The 27,094-nt window shown below is 40.9% G+C and overlaps 1 protein-coding gene across 1 annotated transcript; it reads left to right on the top strand.

Moving 5' to 3' along the window:
- The first annotated feature begins 11,739 nt into the window (after positions 1-11,739).
- Positions 11,740-26,123, top strand: LOC123250594 (keratin, type II cuticular Hb5-like). The gene is made up of 7 exons (XM_044679738.1): positions 11,740-12,162; positions 15,503-15,711; positions 22,123-22,183; positions 23,762-23,857; positions 24,560-24,724; positions 25,551-25,676; positions 25,899-26,123. Exons 1-7 carry the CDS (start codon positions 11,740-11,742, stop codon positions 26,121-26,123), a joined length of 1,305 nt encoding a protein of 434 aa, XP_044535673.1.
- The last annotated feature ends 971 nt before the right edge of the window (positions 26,124-27,094 follow it).

Genomic DNA, 27,094 nt, shown 5'->3' with positions numbered 1-27,094 from the left:
AGTCCTTCATCCCCTGCTCCTTCCGTGTCCAAATCAGAAATTATCTTTCCCCCCAAACTTAGCTGTTGCCCTTACTTCCCAGTTTCTCAGGTTCACAAACTAGATGTGCTCCTTTCCTCTTCCCTTCTCTTCCCCACTTTCTCCCATACCTCCTCAGTTGCTAACGCTTGTTATCTCTTCAGTAATCTCCCAACCTTTCCCCTTTCATCAGTGGCCTCTACCCTTGTTCTGATCCTCATCTCTCACCTGGATGATTACAAAAGCCCACTAATGCTTGGCCTACTAGCCTCAGGTCTCTCCCTGTATGAACAGGTCACTCTTCAGCTCAAGGAACTCCAAGTGTTCCCTTTTGCTTCTGCCATTTAAATTCCTTCACCATCTGTCTTCACCTTTCCAGACTTCACATCATTCCCTCTCTATGGTCCAGCCTAGCATTTGCCCAGAGGTGCATGTAAAGCAGCCAACTTTCTGGTTCTCTCATGTGACATTCAATCTCTTGCTTATCTGCTTTCGTATGGGTTTTTTCTGTGCCCTTCCTTTCTGCTACCTAGAATCTCTAGCTTTTTTCAAAGCTAAGCTTGAGCATTATCCCACGTCTGAGGTTTTTCCTGAGCTCTCTCCTTGCTGTTAGTGCCTTTCCACCAATTATCTTGTATTTAAACATATATACACATGCATGTATTCATGTATGTCATCTATTTATATGTTTGTAACTGACCTTTGGTCATGTTCATGCATGACAATGGTTCAAGGTACTGGGTGGCAAGTATCCATGCTGCTCTCCAATGTGGTTGAATAGACTTCTACATCCAGTCTTCCCCTCAAAAATATTTTGTAAAGGGGCCATAGGTAGCAGAACTGGAAGGCAAGCAAAGAGAAGACACCAAATAAGCAAGAAGATACTAGGAGGCAATTTTGTGGGTTGATAACTCTGAGGTATGCTACTTATGGCATCAGAAAAGAAAGCTTGCTATGGAAGAAAGCAATCCCTGAGAAAGAATTGTTTTCCCTTTTGGGGTCAAAAGAAGAGATTTCTCTTCCTCCATCTATCATGACATCTTGCAGCAGTCACTCATCCAGTAGTCAACCCTGATCAACGGGGGCAGGCACAGTCAGTAGAAACATGAAACCAGAAGAGAGAAAGAAACAGAGAAAGCGACAGAGAGTTGGAGAGAGAGAGAGAGAGAGAGAGAGAGAGAGAGAGAGAGAGAGAGAGAGGAGACAGACAGACAGACACAGACACAGATAGAGACAGAGATAGAGACAGAACAATTCCAGAGAGCATAGCTGAATAAATTACCCAGTAACACAACGAGCCCAGGAATAGCAACATAAAAACATCATGAGCAGAGAAAGGATATGGTGCCTAATAGTAGTACTAGAAGTGTGAATTACCTTGGCCTTATATGTTCTTTAATTGTGTGTATCTACTTAACACAGGAGCTGTATGTAGTTATGTAAGTATGCCCCAGGTTTAGATTTGGGGGGCATAGTGTTGAAATGTTTTGTTATTAATGTTCTTATATTGCCACCTCAGGATATTCTTTTGCTTTGAATCAATTGTGTTTATTGGCTGACTATTTTAGGAAAGTACACTAGTGGGGGCTTGTGAGCTATTAGTTTTAGAAGTACATACCCATTTCCTTAGCTACAAGCAGCTCTGACATATAAAAAGCACTTTGTTAATCTCTTTACTTACAAGGTACTCACCTTAGAGCTCTCATCACCTTTTGCCTGGTTTATTGACATAGCCTCCTACTGTCTCCTGTCTCTCTAGTCCATCTACATAGCTAATAAAGTGATTTTCCTAAAGTACAGGTCTGATCATGCCATTCTCCTGCTCAATAAACCACAATGGCTCCCTACAGCCTCTGGGTCCAAATATTAACTCCTTTATTTGACTTCACCACCTATCCTCAATTTACCTTTCTAGTCTTATTTGATTACTCCTTTCCCACACTCAGTCAAATTATGCTTCTTGTTCTTAATTGCTACTAATATTTTATCTTCTACCTCTGGATCTTTGTATCACTGGTTCCCTAAAATTCATTCCCACCTTACTTTGCTTCTTAGAATCCCAAATTTCCTTCAAAATTCTTCTCATACCTTGTACATGAAGCCATTCCGGATCCCTCCCCATTTGTCTAATATTTCCCCAAATTTACTTTGTATTAATTTTGCATTTATGTCTCCCCCAAGAGAATATAAGCTCCCTGTGTTGAGGGACTATTTCGTTGTTTTTGTGTTGCCAGCACTTGGCACAATGGCTGATACATAGTAAGGACTTATAAATGCAGGTTGATTGATTGAATATTTAAGTACTATATAAATGTCAGCTAGTATGATAATTACTTTGTGTCCAAACACTAACTATGTGTGGGATACAAAAGAAACAAGATGGCTTCTTTTCTTTCTCTGAGGTTTTTAGTCTGGAAACGTTTTTTAGGAGAACAACTCCTCCAGGTATCCCTTACTTTCTGTCTTAGAATCAATGACTAAGTATCAGTTCCAAGGCAGAAAAGTGGTAAGGGCTGGGTAATTGGGGCTAAGGAATTTGCCCAAGGTCACAGAGTTAGGAAGTGTCTGAGGTCATACTTGAACCTAGGACCTCCCATCTCTAGACCTGGCTCTCAATCCATTGAGCCATCATTGAACTATTTAAAGACATTTTACATTTACAAACTTGTTTGATCTTGAGGCAGGAAGACAAATATTGAGTCCCTTTTTATATTATTTTATTTTTTAAAAACCCTTACTTTCTGTCTTGGAGTCAATACTGTGTATTGGCTCCAAGGCAGAAGAGTTGTAAGGGCTAGGCAATAGGGGTTAAGTGACTTGCCCAGGGTCACACAGCTGGGAAGTGTCTGAGGTCAGATTTGAACCTAGGACCTCCCATCTCTAGGCCTCGCTCTCAATCCACTGAGCCACCCAACTGCCCCCTTGAGCCCATTTTTAGAGGAAGAAATCAAACCTTAGAGAGATTTCTTGACCTTCTCAAAATCATAGTGATCCTAAGTATCTAGGTCAAAATTCAAACTCAGTACCTGACTCCAAGACCAAACCTTTTCCTACAAATGTCTCCTGTTGGGAATGTAGCCTACACCATCATTGGCATGGAAGAGGATCAGTGAATTTGTTCACAAGCTGAACAGATTACTCAGTTAGTTCCTATGGTTCCCTGTAGACTTGCTCTTCGATTGACTTCTGGGAAGAAGCCAAGGAAGCAGCAGTTCAAGGGTGGGGAGGGGTGACTGGAGAGGTGACTAGATGGAGGAGAACTAAGGACAAGTCTGGACCAGAGTTGCTAACCTGGCATAAGTCTGGATGAAGGAAATGGTGACCACTTATTTCCAGGATCAAATTTAAAATCCTCGGTTTGCCTTATAAAGCTAGCCTGTCTCCTTCCTCCTTTTCCAGGCTTCTTACACCCTACCCCACCCCTGGATCCGATGTCACTGGCCTCATTGCTGTTCCCAGCACGACAATCCATCTCCTTACTGGTCCACTCACCAGCCTCTCCCCATGCCTGGAATCTTTCCCATCCTCATCTCCACCTCCTGGTTTCCCTGGCTTCTTTCAAGACTCAGCTCAAGTCCATCTTCTGCAAGAAGCCTTATCCAGGCCACTCTTTCCATGTGTCCCAATTTCCTCTTCTATAAAAGTAGGAGGTTGGATTTTGTAATCTCTCTCATCAACTTATTCTATCTATATCTTCTAGATACACAGTCACTTGCGTGTGGCCTCCCCGTTAGATTGTGAGCTCCTTGAGGTCAGGGACTGGACTTTTGCCCTTTTTTCCCTATTTATTTCTATTTCTATTGTTTCTATTTTCAGGATTTAACACAGTGCCTGGCACTAATGCTTGTCGGCTGGGTGTCTAGTCAGGGACCAGGCAGAAACATCACTCCAATGAACAACACTGCTTTTATCTCTCCGCTCCCACTTTGGCTTCCTAAGGAGAAGCCCCATCATTCACCAGCCAACTTTGTTTCCTGCTTTTCTCTTAGTCTCTCTTGGCTGCTAAGAAAAGCAGTTCTTCTGGCTTTTACCCCCAGGGCACCACAGAGGAGGCAGGCTTCCCCTCAGTCGCCTTGCACGTTAGCCTAGTCCCCAGAGGACGGATGACTGGACAGCACCTTTAACACAGGAGTCCCCTTTTGCCAATAGCTGGCACTTTCCTGGTCTCAAGCTTGACATCTGGCCTTGCTCTTGCTCGCCTTCTGGTGGAGAGACATAGGAGTACATGATGGAGAGCTAGATGGGACCTTAAAATGATGAACTCCAACCTTCTCGTTTTATAGGAGAGGAAACTGAGGCATGGTTGGAGGGAGTGACTGGCAAATGTCACACAGGGAACACATCGCTGAGGCAAGACTTTGAATGAAACCATTAAAGATCAATGCAAATCAGGCTTCCTCTAGGATAGTCATCTCCAAACTTTTATACTATGCATTCCCATATATATGTGCATTATTTATGAATTCATAATTTTCATTTATAATTTTTAGTTAAATCCTAATTGTATTTTTATTTATTTTTAAACATTTCCTAATTATATTTTAAACCGTTTTGGTCACACTTGAGTTTTGTAGCTGCAAATCTGACACGTCTGATTTAATCCAACCATTTCAATTTACAAATGAGAACCTTGAGGCCCAAAGAGGTTAAATTAAACACCAAAGACCACATATCTGAGATAAGCACTATGGACAGAATATTGATTAGGAAAAACATTTTGATAGGGTTAAATGATTCAAATATTAGAACAGAAATGATGTTTGAACCCATGTTTCCTGATTTCATTTTTTTCTTTTCTACTGCAACTGATAAGTCTATTTGAAAAATAAGGCTAGATGTGTGAAAAAATGGCTCATTTATAATTTATTGGTACATGCTTGCCATGAACTATGTTATAGATTATAATACTTAAGCAAAAGTAGAATTCAGAAAAGAATGAGAATAATATTTCAATAGAAATCCTCTGGCTTTTATCATGTCAGGAATGGCATTGTCAGAGAAATCACTTTGGCAATGATATGGAGGATAGATTAAATTCGGCAAAGCCTTAATACAGGGAGGATAATTGGAGAGCCATTGTAATAGTTGAAGCAAGAGCTGAGGATCCCTGCACAAGGGTAGTGGCCGTGTGAGTGACTAGAGAGAAGACACCTAGGAGAGATGTCATGGAGGGGGAAATGACAAATGACCGGATAAGCAGAGGTAAAGGAAGGATAAGGGAAGGTGAGCAGTAAAGGGTGACCAGAAAGATGGTGGTTTGCCTGATAATAATAAGGCAGTTTGGAAGATGAGTGGATTTGGGAGATGGGAAAGAGAAAATAACATAATGATATCTTTGATCCATTCACAATCCATTAGTACTTCATCATCCTGTGTCCCACCCTATGGGGAGAGGGCTTTCTCACTAGTCATTCCCCCTCCCCACCCCACTCAGAATTTACTCTCCTAGTGACACCAGCCATAATCATGACATGACACGGGATACAGAATTTTCCTAGGAGTGCTCAAGTGGTTGCTGTGGGTAGTCTTAGTTTTTGATTTTAACTACCCTGAGAATGTAGTAGATAGGATGCTGAGCCTGGAGTCAGAAAGACCTGAGCTTAAACCCAGCCTCAGAAATTACTAGCTGTGTGATCCTGGGCAAGTCACTTAACCCTGCTTGCCTTCGTTTCCTCATCTATAAAATGGGCTGGAGAAGGAAATGGCAAGCCGCCACAGTATCTGGGCAAAGAAAACCCCAGATGGGGTGATGAAGAATCAGACATGAATGAAATGACCAAACGACAACATCCCTGAGGGGTTCAGCTCAGCTCAGAAGGGGAATGGTTGAGATGTAGCATGTCTTTGTTTCTTTGGATTATGACTGATCATATGGTTGATCATACACACCCCCCTGGGGTCGGCTCTCACTATCTTGTGGAAATGCCTTGTTCCCCAGGAGGTAAGGACTCCCACTTTGGAGACTCTAGTGTCTTTGAAGACTCTGACGATCCTTTCTTGATACCATGAGTTGAGTCCTAAAACATGGTATCTATTTTGCCTCATGATCGGTAGGACACTTGCCTTATAATAACCATACAAGGACAGTAAGTGTGTAAGAAGTATCATCATCTCCATTTACAAATATGAAAACTGCAGCTCAAAGAGATGAAATAATTTGCCTCAGCTAGGGGTAGAGTCAAGTGGTGAGCTTACCTCTTGGGGAATAGGTTCTTGGAGCTCAAGAATATGCCTATTTCTTTTGTTTCACTAACTGGCTCTGTAGCATGCAGAGAAAGAAAGTCCCATTAATATCATTAATTGACTAATTTGGGGCAGCCACCTTCATCTCTCTGTGCCTCAGTTTCTTCATTTGTCATGTGAGGCAATTCCAAGGTCCCTATCAACTCCGTATCTGTGATCCTATGGATCACAGATCCTTGGAACTAAGTGCTATTGCTTCTTAATAATGGAATTGTCCTAAAATTAAATGGACTGTTTTAAAAGGTTCCAGGGGCAGCAAATTAACACACCAGATCTGAAATTTTGGGGACCTGAGTTCAAAACTGGTCTCAAATCTTCCTAGCTATGTAACCTTGGGCAAGTCACTTAACCCGAATTGCTAGTTCTTGCCACTCCTCTGTCTTAGAATTGACACTAAGAAGGACAGCTAGACAACTTAGTGGACTGAGAACCAGGTCTAGAAATGGGAGGTCCTGGGTTCAAATTTGACCTCAGATGCTTCCTAGCTGTGCAATCCTGGGGAAGTCACTTAACTCTAATTGCCTAGCTCTTATTGCTCTTTTGCCTTGGAACTAATATTTAATATTGATTCAAAGATGAGAGCTATAGATTAAAAAATAAGTAATATTAAGACATAAGGTAATGGTTAAAAAGAGAGAGAAAGGGAGTGAGTTTGCCATCACTTAGATGTTTTTAAGAGGAGACTAGATGACCAATTCTTGAGGATGTTTTAGAGGGGGCTTCTGCTAAGGTATAGATTGAACTAGGCAGCCTATATGGTTTCTTCTTCTTCTTTTTAAACTCTTGCCTTCCGTCTTGGAGTCAATACTGTGTATTGACTTCAAGGCAGAAGAGTGGTAAGGGCTAGGCAATGGGGGTCACACAGCTGGGAAGTGTCTGAGGTCAGATTTGAACCCAGGACCTCCTGTCTCTATGCTTGACTCTCAATCCACTGAGCTACCCAGCTGCCCCCCATAAGGTTTCTTCTAAGTGGGATTCTGTGATATGTTTCTGTGATTCTAATGAATGGTCCCTGTGCCACACTAGAGGAGCTCTGGTGTGTTATAGTGGAAAGAATATGGCCTTTGGAGTCAGGCGATAGGATCAGACATTTAGTAGTCCTGAGTGACGTTGGGCAATAGGCTCTCCTGAATTATTCTTTTGTAAAATATGCGAGTTGGATAAATCATCTCTTAAGTTTCTACTAGAGCTCAGTTCTGTTATTCTTGGCTTTCTTTTTCTTTCTCCAACTCCCAGCTACCAAGACAGAACTCTAGAGACACATGGGTGAGACTAAGTGCCAGTGATGGTAAACAGCAGGATCACTTCTCCACCCCCTTTGTGTGTTGGGGGGAAAAGAGGCAAAAAAAAAAAAAAAAAGTTTGTGTCTCCAAGCCTGGGTAGTGTCTGGCTTCTTCTCTTGTCTGAGTTCTCCTGAGCTGGCAGTGGCTGGGCATTTCCCCATTCTGGGTCTCTGACACAGACCCCTTTCTCATACAAAGAACCACTTTAATGAGCTCTTTTCTCTAAGAGCCTGGGGGTCCAGTAGACACTGGAAGTAAACATAATTATAGCCCTGGGACGAATTAGAACCACATCAAAAAGAAAGCCGCCTCCCCAACCAAAACCCTTTCCCAGGCTAACTGACCTTGTACGTGCTGAAATCATAGCTGTCTAATATGGGCTGGAAACAAACATTGGAGGGACTGTGGAAAAACAGACACACTCACTCACTGACCAGGGCACTGATAACGTTTATCTCTCGCCTATTGGCACAGAGTATGGTGGTGTGAAATGAGGCAAGCTTTGTCAGATATGGATAATGCATCAATGTTTTTATTTAACGATATGGCATATTTTTTATTACAAAGGAGAATTCTATCAGGATGGGGGATGAGTCACTGAGAATAACAATAGCTGCAATTTACATGGTGCTTTAAGGTTTGTTTGCAAAACATTTTACTTATGCTAGCTCATTTGGGTCTCACAACAACCCTGGGAGGCAGGTGGGATTCTGTGATATGTTTCTGTAATTCTAATGAATAATATATTATCCCCATTTTACAGATGAGGAAACTAAGACTCATAGAAGTTAAATGACTTGCCTAGAGTCACACAGCTAGTTAAGTGTCAGAGGCAGGATTTGAAGCCAGGTCATCCTGACTCCAGGTCTAATCCTCTAAATATCACACCTAGCTGCCTACAGAAGGGTGACAATGATGTAAAAATAGAGTATCAGTAAGAATTTGGGAGCGGGAGTGGGGGAACCCTTATTGTTTTTTAAAAATAAATAATTAAAATTTCCAGTTATATGTAGAAGCCATTTCTGACAATTGTTTTTTTTTTTTTTTTACATTTTAGGATTCAGATTTTCTCCCTCCCTCCTTTTCTCCACTCTCCACAAAGACAAATAACCTGATATAGATTATACCAGTGAGTTCACGAAATCCTTATTTCCATTTTGTTCATGTAGTGATAGGAGACACATATCACACATACACTAAAAACTCATGAAAGAAATAAAGTGCAAGATGGCATGCTTTGATCTGCACTTAGACTCCAACAGTTCCTTCTTTGGCTGTGGAGAGCTTTTTCATCAGGGATCCCTTGTGGTTTTCTTGGAAACTTGCTCCTTCACAGCTAATTATTGTCTATTTCGGTTACTGCCTGCACTGTTCTGGTTCTGCTCACTTCACTTTGTGTCAGTTGATATAAGTCTTTCCAGATTTTTCTGAACTTATCCTGTCCATCATTTCTTATGGTTGTATTCCATTACAGCCATATTCCCAAACTTCTTCATCTATTCCCCAAGTGGTGAACAACCCCTCCGTTTTCAATTCTTTGTCACTACAGAAAGAGTTGCTAAAAATATTTTGGCACATTTAGGTGTCTCTCCCTTACTTTGATCTCTTTGGGATACAGATCCAGTAGTGGTATTGCTGAATCAAAAGGTATGTGTAGTTTTATGGCCCTTTGACCTGGTTCCATATTGCTCCCCAGAATGGCTGCACCAGTTCACAGCTCCACCAACAGTGTCCAAACTTTCCCACATCCCCTCCAACATTCATCATTTTCCTTTTTGGTCATTTTAGCCAATCTGATAGGTGTGAGATGGTATCTCAGAGTTGTTTGAATTTGCATTTCTCTAATCAATAGTGATTTGGAAAAAAATTTCTTTTCATGTGACTGAATAGTTTTGATTCCTTTCTCTGAGAATTGCTTGTACCATTTTTCAATTTGGGAATGCTTTGTAGTCTTACTCGGTTCTGACTCAGTTCTCCATATAGTTGAGAAATGAAGCCTTTGTCAGAGATACTTGCTATAAAATTTGGTGTTTCCCTTCTGATCTTGGTTATTTTAGTTTCATTTATACAAAACTGTTTTAAATTTAATTTCATCAAAATTATCCATTTCATTTTTCATAATGTTCTCTGCATTTTGTTTGGTCATAAATTCTTCCCTTATTGGTAAGTCTGACAGGTAAGCTTTTCCATGTTCCTCTCATTTGTTTGTGGTGTCACCCTTTATTTCCCTTACTGTATTAGTAACAACTCTAAGACCAAAGAGCAGTAAGGGCTAGGCAATGGGGATTAAGTGACTTCCCGGGGGGCACATAGTTGGGAAGAGTCTGAGTCTGGATTGGAACCCAGATCCTCCCAACTCCACATCTGGCTCTTTCTCCACGGTTCCACTACTTACCCCAGCAAGACATTTGAAAAAGAAATTCCCAGTAGAATCTCAGGTTTTAATCCCACTCTTCCATTACCCACTATGTAACCAAGCTACTTGACTTCCAGGGTACTAAAAAAAAAAAAAAAGAAAGAAAGAAATTGAAAAGAATCAGAAGGGGGGAAAAGCTGTGAGCTATGGGTTGGGTAGTTAAAAGCCCTTTGTAATATTAATCCTCCAGTGCATTCCCTGATTTTTTTTTTCATCATGGGGTTAAATTGTCCTGTTGTCAACAGATGATTGATAGTTCACATTTCTCTAGCGTATTAAGATAAAAGTGCTTCCCTCACAAAAGTCCTGTGAGGCTAAGAAGACAAGTGCTCTGACATCAGCACTCTCTTAGCCCAGGTTTTATTTTGGGTCAAAATAAAGAGCATTGAACCCTTAACAAAAGGAGGGTGACTTTGCCCTAACCTCAGAGATGTGATGGTAAATGTCTAACAACCCAGTTCTGGCTCCAGCTCCAACAATCCTGCTGATTCCAGCAAGGATATGCAACAAGGATAGGGAAACGGACCAAGAGATGGGAGGTGACCTCACAGGGACATATGTGCATAATTAGAATCTGCTCCCCAGGACTCTGAATGCCAGCATCCCACTTTACTTCTCACTTTATATCCTTACATTTTGGAGATAAAGTTTGTGTGGAACCCCGCCCCTCTCTTGTTTTTTTCCCCTCGCATGACTGGGAAAACTTTTCTTTACTCAGGCTTTTACTTTTGTCCTTTTATTTCTTCTACTTCAAGTGATTATTAAAAAATTGTATAAAATATAATACTTGGAGTTATTGGATATTAATTTTAAATCTTGCATATGTCTATTAAGAGAAGCCAGGACTCCCCGATCTTCTCAGTTCAAGTCTGGGGGTCTTTTTGTCATGTGTCTTTAAGGTGAATGCAAAGCACATTCTCCTCGGTAATTTGATAGTCAGTTTATTTCTGGGAACTGACACCAGAGTTCTCTCCCTCTACCTATCCAGATTCTACTTACTTTTAAGGACCAAGCTCAAACCTTCCCTCTTTTGTGAAGTCTTTCTTGGCCAAACCTCTTCCAAACACCCAAGGCACTTGTTACCTACTTACCTTAGCCTTTGGGCAACTAGGTGATGTGAGTGGATAGAGCGCTGGGCCTAGAGCCAGGAAGACCTGAGTTCAAATCCAGTCTCAGATATTTACTGGGCAAGTCACTGAACCCTATCGGCCTCAGTTTCCTCATCTGTAAAATGATCTGGAGAAGGATACGGCAAACCACTCTAGTATCTTTGCTGAGAAAACCCCAAAGAGGGTCAGAAAGTCAGGCATGACTGAAAACCTTGTATTCTAACATCAATGGGCACAAGGTCTCTGCTAGAATGGGGCAAGGGACCCTTCAACTCTTGCCAATTCTCTATTTCCTAGGCCAGGCCTATACTTGCTTATGTGGGAAAATAACCCTCTGCCCACTCACAGGGGATGATGGTGTCTTAATGGGTCAATAGATATGTCGGGGCATGTGGGGTTGAAAAGGTAGGGGTGATGATTATTGTGATGTAGGGTCTTTCAGATGGGCCAATAAAAAGGGGCAAGTTTCAGCTTTGCCCGTGGCCTGGAGAGTTAGGAGAATCCCACGCTCATAAATTGCATGAAACGACTTTCTCTTCCCTTTTATGTTGTCTGAGCCCCCTCCCAGAACACATAAAAGGAAGGGACGGTTATGAGGCCAGTCACAAGTCGGATTGCCTCCTCTCCTGATTTCATTTTTCTCAGACTTTCTCCTAAGGAGATAGATAGCATGGCTGGCCGGTCTTCTCGCATCACTTGTAACAGTGGTACCAAGAACTTCAGTTCTTGTTCCGCTGTGGTACCCAGGCCTGGGGCTCGGACAGGTGTTACCACCCTCTCCTACCGAGGAGGAAGCCCTGGAGGCCTGGGCTATAGGAAACTTGGGGGCTTTAGCAGCCGGAGCCTGTGCGTTGTGGGGTCCCCTCAAATCTCTATAGGATGTGGACGCTCTCTACGAAGTGGGGGTAGCTTTGGCTACCGAGTCGGAGGCCTATGTGGGCCCAGCCCCCCCTGTATCACAACTGTTACTATCAATGAGAGCCTCCTGACCCCCCTCAACCTGGAGATCGACCCCAACGCCCAGTGTGTGAAGCACGAGGAGAAGGAGCAGATCAAGTGTCTTAACAACAAATTTGCTGCCTTCATTGATAAGGTGAGTGTGGGGTCTGGGATCACCTGGGAGTTCAGAAGGCTGGCCAGAAGCTGACACATCAGTTCTCTTTATACTCCATTACCCACAGTGTGGCTTTGCTGTGGTGAAGAACATTGGTTTCCCCTTCTCATTGGACACTGCTGTCTCTTCCCACTTGATTTCTCTAGGGAGTTCATCACTCTCCCCATGAACCCTCTTAAAAGAAACATAGGAGCATCAGGAGAGAAAGATCTTTAATGCAAAGCCACAATTCCTTTCTTCATCTATCCCTGTGCCCTAAGATTTTTCCTGGAGAAGGGGGAGAGAGATGACTCTGCTTAGACTGGTACCATCCCTTGAAGAAATGATGCTATAAATTTAAGCTTTCATACATTCATTTATTCAACGAATATTTGTTAAGCAGTCTACTGTGTATAATACTCTTCTGAGAACGATCTGGAATCTGGGCTGTCCTTAGGCACTAATAGGCCTACCGGCTAGTAAGGGAGAGCAGGCATGCTATAATACAAGAGCTATAATACAAAGCAGAACGTGAGAGGTGTGAAAAATGTGCTTAGAGAGAACAGGGAGGAGCGGTGGCTTTCCATGGCCTCCTGAGCAGAGTCCTGAGGAGGCTGCCTTGGCATTTGTTGCCAGTCACGTATCTGTTGTGACCTGCATTCCACACGTGGATTACGTTGCTGCTTGCTTTGAGAGCTGGGGTGCCCGACCTGTTCTGTCGTGGGATGTGCACTTGTGGGCGCTGGTCAATCTTTCAATTTCACAGCTGGAGGAAATGGGGGAACTGTAGGGATGGGCTGATGTGCAACAAAATTTGAAATTATTCTATATTATTAACATTTTATTGAGCATTATTCGCACTAATAATTGGGCATTATTTAGCATTTAGTATTAGAAAAGAGGACTTTTCTAAAGTCTAGATGATTAAAAAATATACGACCCATCAAGCCTTCTGGCTTCCAGTCTAGTGTCCTTCCTACTGCACCATATTGCTGAGGGAGGGCTTACTTTGCCAGGATATGTGCTGGTCTATGCCCTTGGCATAGAGCCTACATCTACATGAAGATTCATGCCCTCACAGAGCTGGAGGGAAGGGGATTATTCTGTCTGCATTTACCACAGGGACAGATGAAAAGAGCTCCTGCAATGATCAAAGATTTCCAAAAACCCATTCATAGGCATGATACCAAGGAAAGAGCACTGGGTTTGGGGTCAGAGGCCTGTCAGGGTTCAAATTCTACCTCTATTCCTTAATGCCAGAGTGACCTTAGACAAGTCACTAAACTCTCCTGTGTTGTCTCAATTTTCCCATTTATAAAAATGAAGGGATTGGGCTAGATGGTAGATCTGTGATCTTGTAATGATCCAAATACATTTTTATCATCTTCACCAGTGACTTTCTTCTGTAACTGTAACCATTCATATAAGGCTCTCCTCATTGGTAGAAAATGATTACTTGTTGCTCCCTGCTGCCTTGAGAGACAAGAGCTCAATGAAAGGAGTGGTCCAAGGTCTTCTAGCTTCTATTTTTAAGAAAGAACACACCTGGTTCGGGACCTTTTTCAGGAAGGGGTCCCTGGAAGAAGAGAAAGACTTGGGGAAGAAGCTGACTTGTAGAGAAGCTATATCCTAATCATACTGGACACTGGTAGGGGTCCTCAATCTACTGTATCAGCTATTTTAGAGTTGGAGAGAAGTTAGAGGTCCTCTAGTCTAACTCCATCTCATTTTGCAGATGAGAAAATCAAGACTCAGAGAGAGAAAATGTTTTATATAAGGTCACACAGTCAGTTTAAGAAAAAGATTTCAAACTCGGGTCCTCTGGGCACTCTAGTACTCTTTCCCTAATACCTATGCCACCCTCCCTTCTCAACTAGAGTATGAACAGTTAGTCCTATACAGTTAAAGATCCATCTTCTTTTGGGGGATTATTATCAGGTTGAATCCAAGACTAGCTTTCCCTTTTCTTTGTTTCTCAAAAGGATTTTTCTTACAGGATTTTTTTTCTGATCCTGTAATGCATCCCTTACTCATTTCCATCTGTTGAAATCCATCTCTTTCTTCAAGGCTTACCTTAGATGGCACTAAGTCTTCCCCAATCCTTAGGAGAATGGGTTTAGTACTAAAAGGGATTTCTGAAGCCTCATTGTACACATGAGAAAATGAATTTCACAGAGATTATATGACTTGCCCAAAGACACAAAGGTCCCTCCCAACAAAAAACCCTTACCTTTGGTCCTAGTATGAATTATAAGAATGAAAAGAAACAAAGGCTAAGCAATTAAGGTTAAGTGACTTGCCTAGGGTCACACAGCTAGAAAGTATCTGAGGTCAGATTTGAACCCAGATCCTTCAGACTGCAGGCTTGGTACTCTGACCATTATGCTACCTAGCTGCCCCTCTCTCCTCAAATTTTCTAGAGTACTTTGCCTAGATTTCTTCTTCCTCCCAGCATACTCTACCTTGCATCATGCTAATTTGACAGCATGCTATAGATATCAATCTATAGAATTATCAAGTCATAGAACCATGAACCCTTGAGTAAAGCAGGAAAGGCATCAAGTATTTATTAAACACCCTACTATGTGCCAGGCACTAAATGCTGAGCACTGGATATGGAGTCAGGCTTTAGGTTTGGATTCTGTACATGCTATGTGCCACTTCCCTTGGACAGGTCACTTAACTCTTCTGGGTCTCAGTTTCTGCAGCTGTAAAATAAAGGAATCAGACTAGATGACTTCTAGAGTCCCTTCTAATTTTAAATAAATGACCCATTAACCTTCTCAGCTTAGGAGAACCTTTTGTGATTTGGCAGTTGAAGGCATCAGCTTAACCTTCCCATCCTATTGATTTGAGGCTAAAAATGAGAGTTTTCCATTCCTTACCAATGAATATTTGGTGAGGGAAAAGAAAGGAAGTGTCAGGACTATCTTAAGAAAATTCAATTCCAATGCAAGTGCAAAGAGAAAAGGCATCATAATGGAAGTGGCATATTCTTGTGTTCATTAATTGATATAATTAAAGCCATAGTGGCATACAGGTGAGAACCCAGAATTCTTGTAGCCTTTCAGTTAGAAGAAGGATCATAGTTTGTATCCATTGTATCATTGTACTCAAAAGAACTATTGCTGAATCAAGGTTTATCCATCCTCAGAGCAGCAGCAGAGCAAGAGTCCAGGGAGTTGACCAGCTTCTAGCAATCTGTTTATAGTAAGAAGGGTCCTTAGAGACCATCTAGAGTGTAGATGGTCTCTAAGGACCCTTCTTACCAAAACCTCCCATTTAATACAAAAATAGAAAGTCAAGTTCTCCCATGATGCCTTTCTCCCTGATACTGCAGGTCCGGTTCTTGGAACAGCAGAACAAGCTGCTGGAGACCAAATGGAACTTCTACCAGAATCAGAGATGCTGCCAGAGCAACATGGAGCCCCTCTTCAGCGGCTACATTGAGACCCTGAAGCGGGAGCTAGAGTGTGTGGAGATCGATAGTGGGCGTCTGTCTTCTGAGCTTAACCACATGCAAGAAGTGTTGGAGGGCTACAAGAAGAAGTGAGTCTTGGGTAGAGAAGGATCCAAGAGGCCTTCATGAGGCACCAATCAGGCTAGATCCATAATACAAGGGGAATGTGAAGATCTATATCATTGACTCCAAATGAGAACTTTCTGATTCCCATGTTGTTTAGCTTGAATTTACATAAGACAAAGGAGGATCCACCAGGATAACCACTGCCCACCCTATGCTCCATTATTCACAGAGCTGTGTTCAGAGTGTTTGGGGGAATTCCAGAAGAAGGATACATGATCCTTGTCTTTGGGGATTTCCTCTTCAGACAGATATGGCACTTCCAACTACAAACAATATAGATCAATACCACAGAGACTAACAGAAAGAAAGGCAAATGTTTAGCACTGGGAATTGCACATATTAGTGCTGAAAGGTACTTAATACTGAACTATAGAAGGTTTTCCCTCACTTTCCTCATCTGCAAAATAAAGGGTTCTAACAAGATGATATCTAAAGTCCCAATAGTCCCATCTAAATACCTATCCTATCTAGCTGTTTATAGGACATCTAAATCCTGTAATTCTGAATGTATGTTGACCACTGTGATTCCCCTATATACAGTATATAAAAAGAAGGAAGGAAGCATATATTTTTCCTTTCTCCCTCTCTCCCTCTCTTCCTTCCTTCCTTCCTTCTCTGAAACTTAGTTTTTCATCTTTAAAAATGGGTGTAATAATATCTATCCTACCTTTTCCACAGTGCAATTGTGAAGATTAAATGAGATACTAAGTAAAGGGCCTTGTTAAAGCATCATATGAATGCTATCATTCTTTTTTATTTATTTAATTACTTAATTTAGAATATTTTTCCATGGTTACATGATTCATTTTCTTTCCCTCCCCTCTCCAGTAGCCAATGAGCAATAATCAAGACCTATTTCCATATTATCAATATTTGCACTTGGGTGATCGTTTAGAGCAGGGGTCGGCAACGTATGGCTCTTTCTGCAGGAGCCATAAAGTCCATTTTTTTTTTCAGGCACTGTTACAGGAGCGCACTGTGAGCACTGTACGGCTCTCACGAAATTACATTTTAAAAATGTGGTGTTTATGGCTTTCCCGGCCAAAAAGGTTGCCGACCCCTGGTTTAGAGTCTACATCCTCCATCAAATGTGATCAAGCAAATGTTTTTCTTCTGGGTTTCTACTCCCACAGTTCTTTCTCTGGATGTGGATAACGTTCTTTCTCATAAGTGAATGTTATCATTCTGCTGAAACTTTTTTATTTTGTTTTGTTTTTGATGGAGTTCAGATAGAAATGGTGTTGGGGTATATTGATATCTTGCTATTATTTGCTTACATTTAATTATCTATGGTCCATTATGCAAGTGGATAGATTAACTCATTTTTGGACTATAAGTTTTGAGAAATAAACTCATTTTCTGAGGGATCACTGAAGGCTCCTCTGGAATAATTGAGGTAGTCATTATTGTTGTTGTTATTCTTATCATTAATACTCATAATTGTCATCACCATCATTTTCTTTCCTCTTTGATGGAGTTCAGATAGGAACAGTCCTCTGTACAACTTCAGCAGCAAATAGGTCAATAAGAATAAAAAATACCTCAACATTCTCCCACATGATTTGGATTTCCTATGATAAGTATCTAGATTTTTGAAATATTTTGTTCCAAATGTGAAGAGTAAGGGCAATAACATTTAAGTGCCTACCATGTGCCTACCATGTGCCAGCCACCATGTTAAGTGCTTTTAAATTAGTATCTCATTCAATCCTTACAACCAGAGATCTCAAATCATGTTGACTATAGCCCTTGACTATGGTCTGAAGCTGATTAAAATGTTTAATATTTTATATTTAACAAATATAAAATATTTATTAAAACATTTATTTATTTATTTAATATTTAATAAAAATAGAAATTCATTAGAATATGGATATTAGCATATGCTTTTCTTTTCTTTTTTTTTAAACCCTTACCTTCTGTCTTAGAATCAATACTATGTATTGGTTCCAAGACAGAAGAGTGGTAGGAGCTAGGCAAAGGGAGGTCAAGTGACTTTCCCAGGGTCACAGAGCTGAGAAGAGTCTGAGGCTAGATTTGAATCCAGGTCCTCCCATCTCTAGGTCTGGTTTTCAATCCACTGAACCAACCAGCTGCCCCCAGCATGTGCTTTTCTAAGTTAATAGCTGCTTATAAAATCCCTATGTTATCTGAGTGTGACACCACTGCTCACAGTAATTCTGGAAGTAGGTGCTGTTGTTATCATTTAAACTTCAAGAAATTGAGGCAGACAGAAGTTAAACAACTTGCCTAGTATCACACACTTTTGTGAGTGTCCAAAGTCAGATATAAGCTCATGTCTTCTTGACATCAAGCTTAGCACTCTATCCATAATGTCATTTGGATTCTTCAGGTAGCTTAGAGGCTAATTTGGTATTGTATCTGTTTAAAACAGTATTCTTAACATTTTGTGGGTTAATGTTATGACTGGGATATTGTAGACAATAGTCTAATTTGTGATGGGATCCTGGTTCTATTGCAGTTTATTGTTTTCATTCTCCATGATATTTTGAGATTAGTATGGGGATTTGTTATTTCACAAAAGACAACAAGCTTATAAAGCATAATTCTTGCTATCAGGTCATTTGGGAGCTGCTATTTTTTTCAGTCTATAGCTGTGGTTCCCAAACTTTTTTGGCCTACCGCCCCCTTTCCAGAAAAAATATTACTTAGCCCCCTAGAAATTAATTTTTTTAAATTTTAATAGCAATTAATAGGAAAGATAAATGCATCTGTGGCCATCACCGCCTTCCTGGATCACTGCAGCACCCACCAGGGGGTGGTAGCGCCCACTATGAAATCACTGGTCTACAGTAATGTATTACATAGTTTCTACCATGCTCTTGCATAATGGACATTAATCAGTAAGTCCAGGCTCATTAAAGATAACCTTTATATAATTTTTGGATGTGACAATCTATCCTTGAATTATTGCTATTAAAAAGCCTTCCACTTCCACATAAAACTCTGCATGATTTAGCCATGTATTCTATGCTTCTTTCTCAATATTTTGTTTTATTATCACTGAGTTTATGGAGATGTCACTCATGGAGGGTCTTTTAATTCCATTTTTGAATCTTAGTAGATTTCATCCAGAGGTAAAATTCATTCAGTCACATTAGACAAATTCAACAGTGAGTATCTGCTATCAGTCTTTATGATTTTTCGATGAAATAATGCCTACTTGTTCCAAAAACATTTCTGCAATTTTTGACCTATTTATCATGTCTTCTGAGAATGTCTACCAATTCACTCTCTTTTTTGTAGGGTAGTATTAATCTTTGTATGGCCATCTTGGGATAATGGGTCCATGTTTCATTAATATTATATAGGTTTATTTCTTTGTCATCGTTTTTTTAAATAACTTTTACCTTCCATCTTAGAATCAATACTGTGTATTGGTTCCAAGGTAGAAGAACAGTAAGGGCTAGGCAATGGGGATTAAGTGACTTGCCCAGGGTTACACATCTAGGAAGTGTCTGAGGTCAGATTTGAATCAAGGACGTCCTGTCTCTGGATCTGGCTCTCAATCCACTGAGCCACTTAGTAGAGCCCAATTAGGTAGTTTTTTGAGAAGATACTTTTCAGATACGTTATTTTTTATTTCTAGTATTATGTATGTGTTAATTGCTTTCAAGGTGTTTGTTTTTTTAAATTGAGCTTTGCTTTCAGGGTGCCAATAAGTCTCTTAACATATTGAACTTTTCCTTATTAACTTTGTATTTTATGTGTCCTGCCTAGAGGAGAACATTGTATCCACAGATATTATCTTTCTCTATTAGTTTTATGGGATCTCTGTATTCAATCTCAAAGGCTTTGGAATATATATTTCCTTGTCTTATATTAAAAATTTTCCACTTATTGACTCCAAATGACATTTTGCTATCATTGAAGAAAGTTTCCATGAGATGAAGTGACTGTTTAATGTGTTTTGCAGTGGAGCCATGTAACTTGATGCCATTCATGCACATCTATTCATTAATAAGACATTTTGGTGTTTGCCATTTAGTTGTTTCCATCATGTCTGACATTTCATGAACCAACTTAGGGTTTTCTTGGGAAATATATTGGAATGGTTTGCCATTTCCTTCTCCAGACTATTTTACAGATGAGAAAACTGAGGCAAACAGGGTTAAGTGACTTGCCCAGGGTCATACAAAACCACAATGGACTTAAGTGGGTTTCTAAAAAAAAGTTATGTCTTAATTGAATGGTTCTTGACATTATTGCTTTTATTAAATTAAATTTTATTTTGTTCCAGGTCTGCATTTTTCCTATCCATTTCCTGTCCCCCCAAATCAAGAAAACAAAACCCAATAAAATAAAACAAAACCCTTTAAAAACATGTATAGCCAGGAAAACAAATTCCCAAATTATCCATGTCTGTACACATATGTGTGTATGTATATATAAATGATACATACATATAAACATGCTTATATAGATGTTTCACATGTATATGTGAAATCCATAATTTGATCTTGACATTATTGTATTGGTGGCATGTTTTAAATAGAACACAGTTTTCCATGTGGCTATCAACTACTCTAGAATTCTCACTCTGCTTAAACCTATTTTATATACTCCATGAATAAGTCATTAGTGTGGAATAAAGCCAGAGGTTTGCGATAATTAACAAAGAGCATAAATGTTGCCTTTGGGCGGGTATTCAATAATTACTGAGAACTGTAAAGAATAAATTGTTATTTAGACACTCACTCTTGGGGCTTTGGGGCACACCTCTTTTTGCTTCTCAGATAACAAATTAACCTTTCGCAGAGAGAGAGGCAGAGAGAGAGAGACAGAGAGAGACAGAGACAGAGAGAGAGAGAGAGAGAGAGAGAGAGAGAGAGAGAGAGAGAAGAGAGATATGCTTAAATGATACTAGCTTTGTATCTGTGAATGCTTTATATAGAGTAAATAACACATAAATGGCCTATTTTGGGAAGGGCTTTTAATGTTCTCATCTATCACATATGTGATGCCTTGTGTAATGAAGGATGGGAACAGGGACAGGTAGGTGGCTCAGTGGATTGAGAACCAGGCCTAGAGATGGAAGATCCTAGACTCAAATCTGGCCTCAGACACTTCCTAGCTCTGTAACCCTGGGCAAGTCATTTAACCTCCATTGGCTAGCACTTGCCACTTTTCTGTCATGGAATCAATACATCAAATAGCGGTAAGCAGAGTCATTAACTACCACACCTCTTCTTCCCCTAACCTTTGCTGGATGATCTCTTATCTGTCAACATCTATGACCCTGTTATATCAGTCTTTGAAGGACAAACAGCTTCTCCTCTCTCAGAATCTCTCTTTTTCAGAAAGAATCTTAATTGTGTCTTGTCTTGACAACTACCTTTTCCTTATTCTTTTTCAGTCTACCCTCTTAATTTCTAGTCCTAATCCTTCTGGATTCTCCTTAATTTTTTTATATCCTCCTTGATGGTGCTTGATCTTTTCACAACGAAGTAGAATCTGGACACTATCTGTGAATTTGTTCTTCAAATTTTTTCAAGTTCTTCCCAATTTCACTCAAGTTTTCCTTTACAAAAGAAACCCCTGACATAGTTTACTAGTCAAAACTGCTCCAAATCACCTACTTAATCTCCTCATTATTTTTCACCTTATTTTCTCCTGATCCCTCTTTCATAACCTTTTCCCATAGAAGCCCAATGTGGAAATTTGGTTGTGAACTAGCAGGTCCTCTAGGTGGAACCAAAGACATGAATCTTTGCTCTAGTCTCATTTGGGTTGTCAGAAAAAGAAAACAGATCCTCATTTAGCAGGTGTCATTTTTTAATCCCTGACCCCAGATGACTGAGATTATAAAGAAAGTGTTTTTTAGCAGTCGCCAGTCACCAGAATTGCCCAAGATGTTTTATGTTCCATATTTTAACTGTAGTGGTACCACCAAACTGAGGAATCTGTGTGTTTCTATGTCAATTGGGGCAGAGTTAAATTCACCTCCATGGTCTTTAGGAAAAGGCAGCACACTTTAGGTGAGAAAATCTCTGCAGAACAGCTTGGACCCATTTCTGCCATATCAGAGCACATGGATTCAAGCCAGTAGTGATAGAATTGGGTAGAAAGGAATTGAGAGAGAATAGCATTTTTTGGATTAGAGTTTCTGAGACTTTTTAGAATTGAAAGGCATCATCATTCCTTTCATTTTACAGAAGTGGACAGTGAGAGACTTAAAGGTCCTGTCTCTCAAACTGACCTTTTCACTTAATTCTTGCCATTTTGAATTTGAGAAAATGGAAGCCAAGACAGACTGACCTTGTTCTTTGAGTTTTAGAGGCAAGCCAGCATAAATAGTCTTGGATTTTCAGCTTCAATGACATTTCTATCCCCCTTTCTCTCTCTCTACATAGGTATGAAGAAGAGGTAGCACTCAGAGCTACAGCTGAAAATGAGTTTGTGATCCTGAAGAAGGTGAGTGATTCCTCCATTTAGAAGAATTAAATTTCATCACAAAGAGAAACCAGAGCTCAGAGGTATGGTTTAGTCTGTCATCCTATAGGGCTATTAGTAGACAGTAGATTCACTGGTTACTATTATTCAGTTTGATTCAGGAAAAAAATGAATAAAATAGGAGGTTATTTCATCTCTCCCCTGGCTTTCATGTCAGCATTTAGGATTGCTGGTACCCTCTATTTATTGAGTATTGAAAATCAACGGTTTTATTCCAAGTAGCTTTGCCATCTTGTAGACAACTGGGTGAATCACTAATTTTCTTGTTCTTTATTTTGAGTTTATTTAGCTATGGACCATCATAGACTGCATTCTCCTTTAGCCTCTGTGACCTGTACCCCGGATTAGTTGCCATCTGAAGTGTGTCTCTTATAATGGTTACCATTCCAAAATGGCAGACCAGTCAATAAGTCAATTAGAGTCCATCCTCATTTTGTGCAATGATACACTAAATTTAGTCAAAATTAGCAACCTCCTTTAAGATATTGTCATGAAATATATAGACAGAGAGGCAGAAAAAACAGTCGAATCTAAACAGAGAGTTAGTTTGGTCAGAAACTTCTACTTGATCATAATGAGATGATGGTCTCCACAACAGCATGGATTCACAGTTCATTCTTGAACAACAAATGAGCTACTGACCAGATTTTCTAGGGAGCCAAATTCTGGCAGCTTCATCTGTGAGTTTTGTGCATTATTTCATGCATAGTGAAGTAGCTATACTTCTCTAAGACATGAAAAAAAATGCCTTCCATTAGCCAGCAAGGTAATGTAGTAAGGTCTCACCTCCCACCATCAGTGGTTCCACCTATTAAAGGAGCTACAGTGAGTATTCCTGAAAACTGGGTTCAATTTGATTCAAAGGGATTACTGAGCAGATAATCCATGTTGGGATAGAGGCAACCTGGTGAAATGGCTAGAGCACTGATCTGACATCTTGTTTCAGTTCTGGCACTTTCCTTGGTTAATTAATTTCCCCTTTGAAAGGCTTCAGGTTTCCAATCTATGAAGTGAGAAGATTAGACTTCATCAACTCTATAAAGACCATTGACTTCAGAGCTTAAAGGGACCTTAGAGAGGTCAATCCTCTCATTTGGCAGAGGAGAAAATTAAGACTACTAATTAACTGACTCAAGATCAGGCTGGTAATAAGTAGAAGAGCTGGAGCTAGAGCACAGGATTCCTACCTCCAAGACCAGTGGTTTTCCACTATTCAATGGTTCTCTGAATTCTTTCTCACTTCACTTTCACTGTGTCATAAACAATAAAGGCAGTGAGATAGGACCAGTGGGTAGAAAGACCTTGAAGACAGAACTCAGGAGTTTGAATAAGAAATTTTAGAGAAGAAGGAGTCTCTGTTTTTGGGCAGAGGAAGAACACTATTGATGGAAGATGACACTAGTTGCTGAGTATAAGATATATGAGGGGAGAAAGAATCACAAATCAAGAGGCCCAGTAGGACTAGAGTGGCTCTGAGCGGCAGAATAAAAGTCATGGATGAGAAAGACTAACGACTCCCTCTATCTTTTTCCTCCGAAGGATGTAGACTGTGCTTACCTACGGAAGGCAGACCTAGAAGCAAATGTTGAAGCCCTGATGGAAGAGATTAACTTCCTGCAAGCCCTGTATGAGGAGGTAAAACTACCTCCCTCCAGACCAGCCTTGTATTAAGAGGGACATGAAAGAGGAGAACAATGAAGGCGTAATAAGATTTTGGGGCCCTTTTTATAACAGTAACAGATTTGAAATTATCCAAGGTCTTAATGTTCCTTGATGATAGTAAGTTCTTCTCTAGGTCTCATTTTAATTTCTCCTGCTACATCCACAGCATGTTTTTCTTGTTTGTTTCTTCAGACATATGTAAAATGGCTTGTCCTTTGATCTGTAGGTGAATCCTGAATGCTGGCTTTAAGGTTACCTCTACACAGCACAATGTGTACCCATAACTGAAGAATGTGGATTTTTGGCAATTATCTTATTGATTCTTGAAGTAGAGATAGGTAAAATAACAAATTTCAGAGCCCAAATCTAGTCAACAGCTGGATCAGTGGACTGACCACAGGCTGCCAATTGGAATAATCCAAGCTCCAGAGGAGGATGCTTCAATTTGAATTGCCTAGTTGAACTAGAAAACCAGATTCTTGCCTAATCTGCACTTAGCTCTTGACCATGGGAATATGATCCAAGTCCCTTTGTAGCCAGCTCTTCCCAAGATTGTCTATTGTCTTCAGCCTATAATTCAGGATGTGGAACTTCTCCTTCTTTGAGAGTTTAGCAGTTGAGAAGGGGGTGGGAAGGAGGCTGTAAACTGAAGGTGATGGCCATACACTCTTGTAGGAGATTCGGCTGCTCCAGTCACAAATATCAGACACCTCTGTCGTGGTGAAGATGGACAATAGCCGGGAGCTCAACATGGATGCAGTTGTTGCTGAGATCAAGGCTCAATATGATGACATCGCTAGTCGTAGCCGGGCTGAGGCTGAGTCTTGGTACCGCAGCAAGGTTAGAGGGTCTGGCTCTCGTTTCCAGGAAAATGTAGCAGGAAGGATTCAGGATAGATTAAAAAAAAACAAAAAACCTTACCTTCTGTCTTAGGATCAATACTATGTATTGGTTCCAAGGCAGAAGAGCAGTAAGGGTTGGACAATGGGGACTGAGACTTGCCCAGGATCATTCAGCCAGGAAGTGCCCAAGGCCAGAATTGATCCCATGACCTCCTATCTCTGGGTCTGGGTCTTGATCCACTGAGCAGCCTAGCTGCCTCCAGGGTAGATTTTGAGCAAGTGAGCTAGGTGGGATGGGGTGGGACATTTCCTGGATTATAATCAAATCTACATGTAGTATCAGTCTTCCCAGAATCAGGGCTAGTTAGGTGCAATGTCATGAATACTCTGAGAAAGGAAAAAGTTTGCATATTCAGATGCACAGCCTTTGAAGTTCACTTATTTCTGGGTGGGAGGAAGGAGAGGAAAGAGATCCAACATGTGTCTTCTTGATTCTCCATGCCATTGGAGAGGAGGTTACCACCCAGTTTAGCATAAAACCTACCATTAGGTTCAAGCTTTTCATTTCCCTTGCAAAGAACTAGGTCAAGTAGACACAGCCAAGATCTTTGGTGGCTTCAGTAGGCAAGGGCCCCAGGATATGAAAGCCTAGGTCTGATGACCTAAATTGCCATCTTGGCTCTGTCACTTAGAGTGTGATGTTGGGGTTGCCACTTTTCCTCGACCTCATTTTCAACTCTATAATTTGGGGGGCAGGTGGATGAGAGGAACTCTAAAGAGGCCCTCGCATCTCTAGAAATCTGCAATTCTCTTTGCACCTGCAGTGTGAGGAGATGAAGGCCACTGTGACCCAGCAGGGAGAGAATCTCCGGAGAACCAAAGAGGAGATCAATGAGCTGAACCGCCTGATTCAGAGGCTGACAGCAGAAGTGCAGAATGCCAAGCAGCAGGTCAGAGGACAGGGGACAAGGGTGGCAAGGTCTCCCCCTTCAGCTCTGGCCCTGTATATCTGATCTATATTCAGGTCAGTCAGTGAATCTGCAGTGCCAATGTGTGGTCAAAGCTGGCCCCAATACAGTGCTTTGTCCCCACTACCCCTTGGGGTCAGGGCATGCTCAAAAAAAACCCCAAACCCATGATCTCTTAAGCATTCCTCTCCCTCCCTCTCATAGCGCTGCAAGCTGGAGGATGCGGTGTCTGAGTCGGAGCAGCAGGGCGAGGCAGCTCTGAATGATGCCAAATGCAAGCTGGCAGAGCTGGAAGATGCCCTTCAGAAGGCCAAGCAGGACATGGCCTGCCAGCTGCGGGAATACCAGGAGCTGATGAATGTCAAACTGGGGCTGGATGTGGAAATCGCCACCTACAGGAAGTTATTGGAAGGAGAGGAGAGCAGGTAGAGTCAAGGGCAAGGGCCATCAGACAGTTCTTCTCAGGGATGGGATTCTACCATGTCAGAGCTAGAAGGGTATTCCGGGATAGAATTGTGTGACTTGCTCAGGGTTACACAATTCTTCTCATAGATGGAATTCCAAAATGTCAGAGCTGGACCTCAGAGGTGTGAGTAACTTGCCCATGGTCACATAATTCTTCTCAGAAATGGAATCATAAGCCTAGAAGAGACCTCAGTGAAGGAAGTAATTTACCCAAGATCACACAATTCTTTTCAGGGATGAAATCCTAGAACAAAAAGTTGAAAAGGACCTCAGAGAGTACAACTACTTCCTAGGAGTTGAATACCCCACTTCCTCTCTTTCTCTCCTGCCCAAAATTAATTTCAGAGCTTTAGAGGAGCTATAGAGAAAGACCTCCTAGGCACTAAAACATGGGGGATTCTGTTTCTAACCTTTTACTTTCTCCTCTTTTGGACAGGTTGTGTGAAGGTGTTGGCTCAGTCAACATATGTAAGTATGCCTTCTTAGTTGTGGTAATATTCTTAATGGAGCCCAGTCTATAGTTGATATCCAAGTCTCATCTCTCTGGTACAATGTGGGGAAAAGGAAGGAAAAGGAAGGATGAGCTGAAGAAGAATCTTTAGTTACCTTGATTCTGTACAATCTAATTTATTCCAGGTTCAGAGTTGAAGGACTCATTTTAATCAAACTCTATTCATCCACTCAGTGCTGGGACCCAGGCAGGATAGACAAGGATGCATATGAGGCTTAATCTGCAGCATATTTTTGAAAGAGGAGTTGCTTAATTTAGACTTCAGGCCCAGGCACTTTGGGTTTCTGACATCAACTTCTGGTTATAGGGAACATACACTGTGGCCCATAGAAATGCTTTGTTTCTACTGAATAATTTGTACTTATCTAGTGCTTTTAAGTTTATAAAGTATTTTCACATGTTCTCTTATTTGAATCTCAAAAGA

This window comes from Gracilinanus agilis, chromosome 5 (assembly GCF_016433145.1).
Source record: "Gracilinanus agilis isolate LMUSP501 chromosome 5, AgileGrace, whole genome shotgun sequence".
NCBI classification, from domain to species: Eukaryota; Metazoa; Chordata; class Mammalia; order Didelphimorphia; family Didelphidae; genus Gracilinanus; species Gracilinanus agilis.
This window is presented reverse-complemented; position numbering and strand designations above follow the sequence as displayed.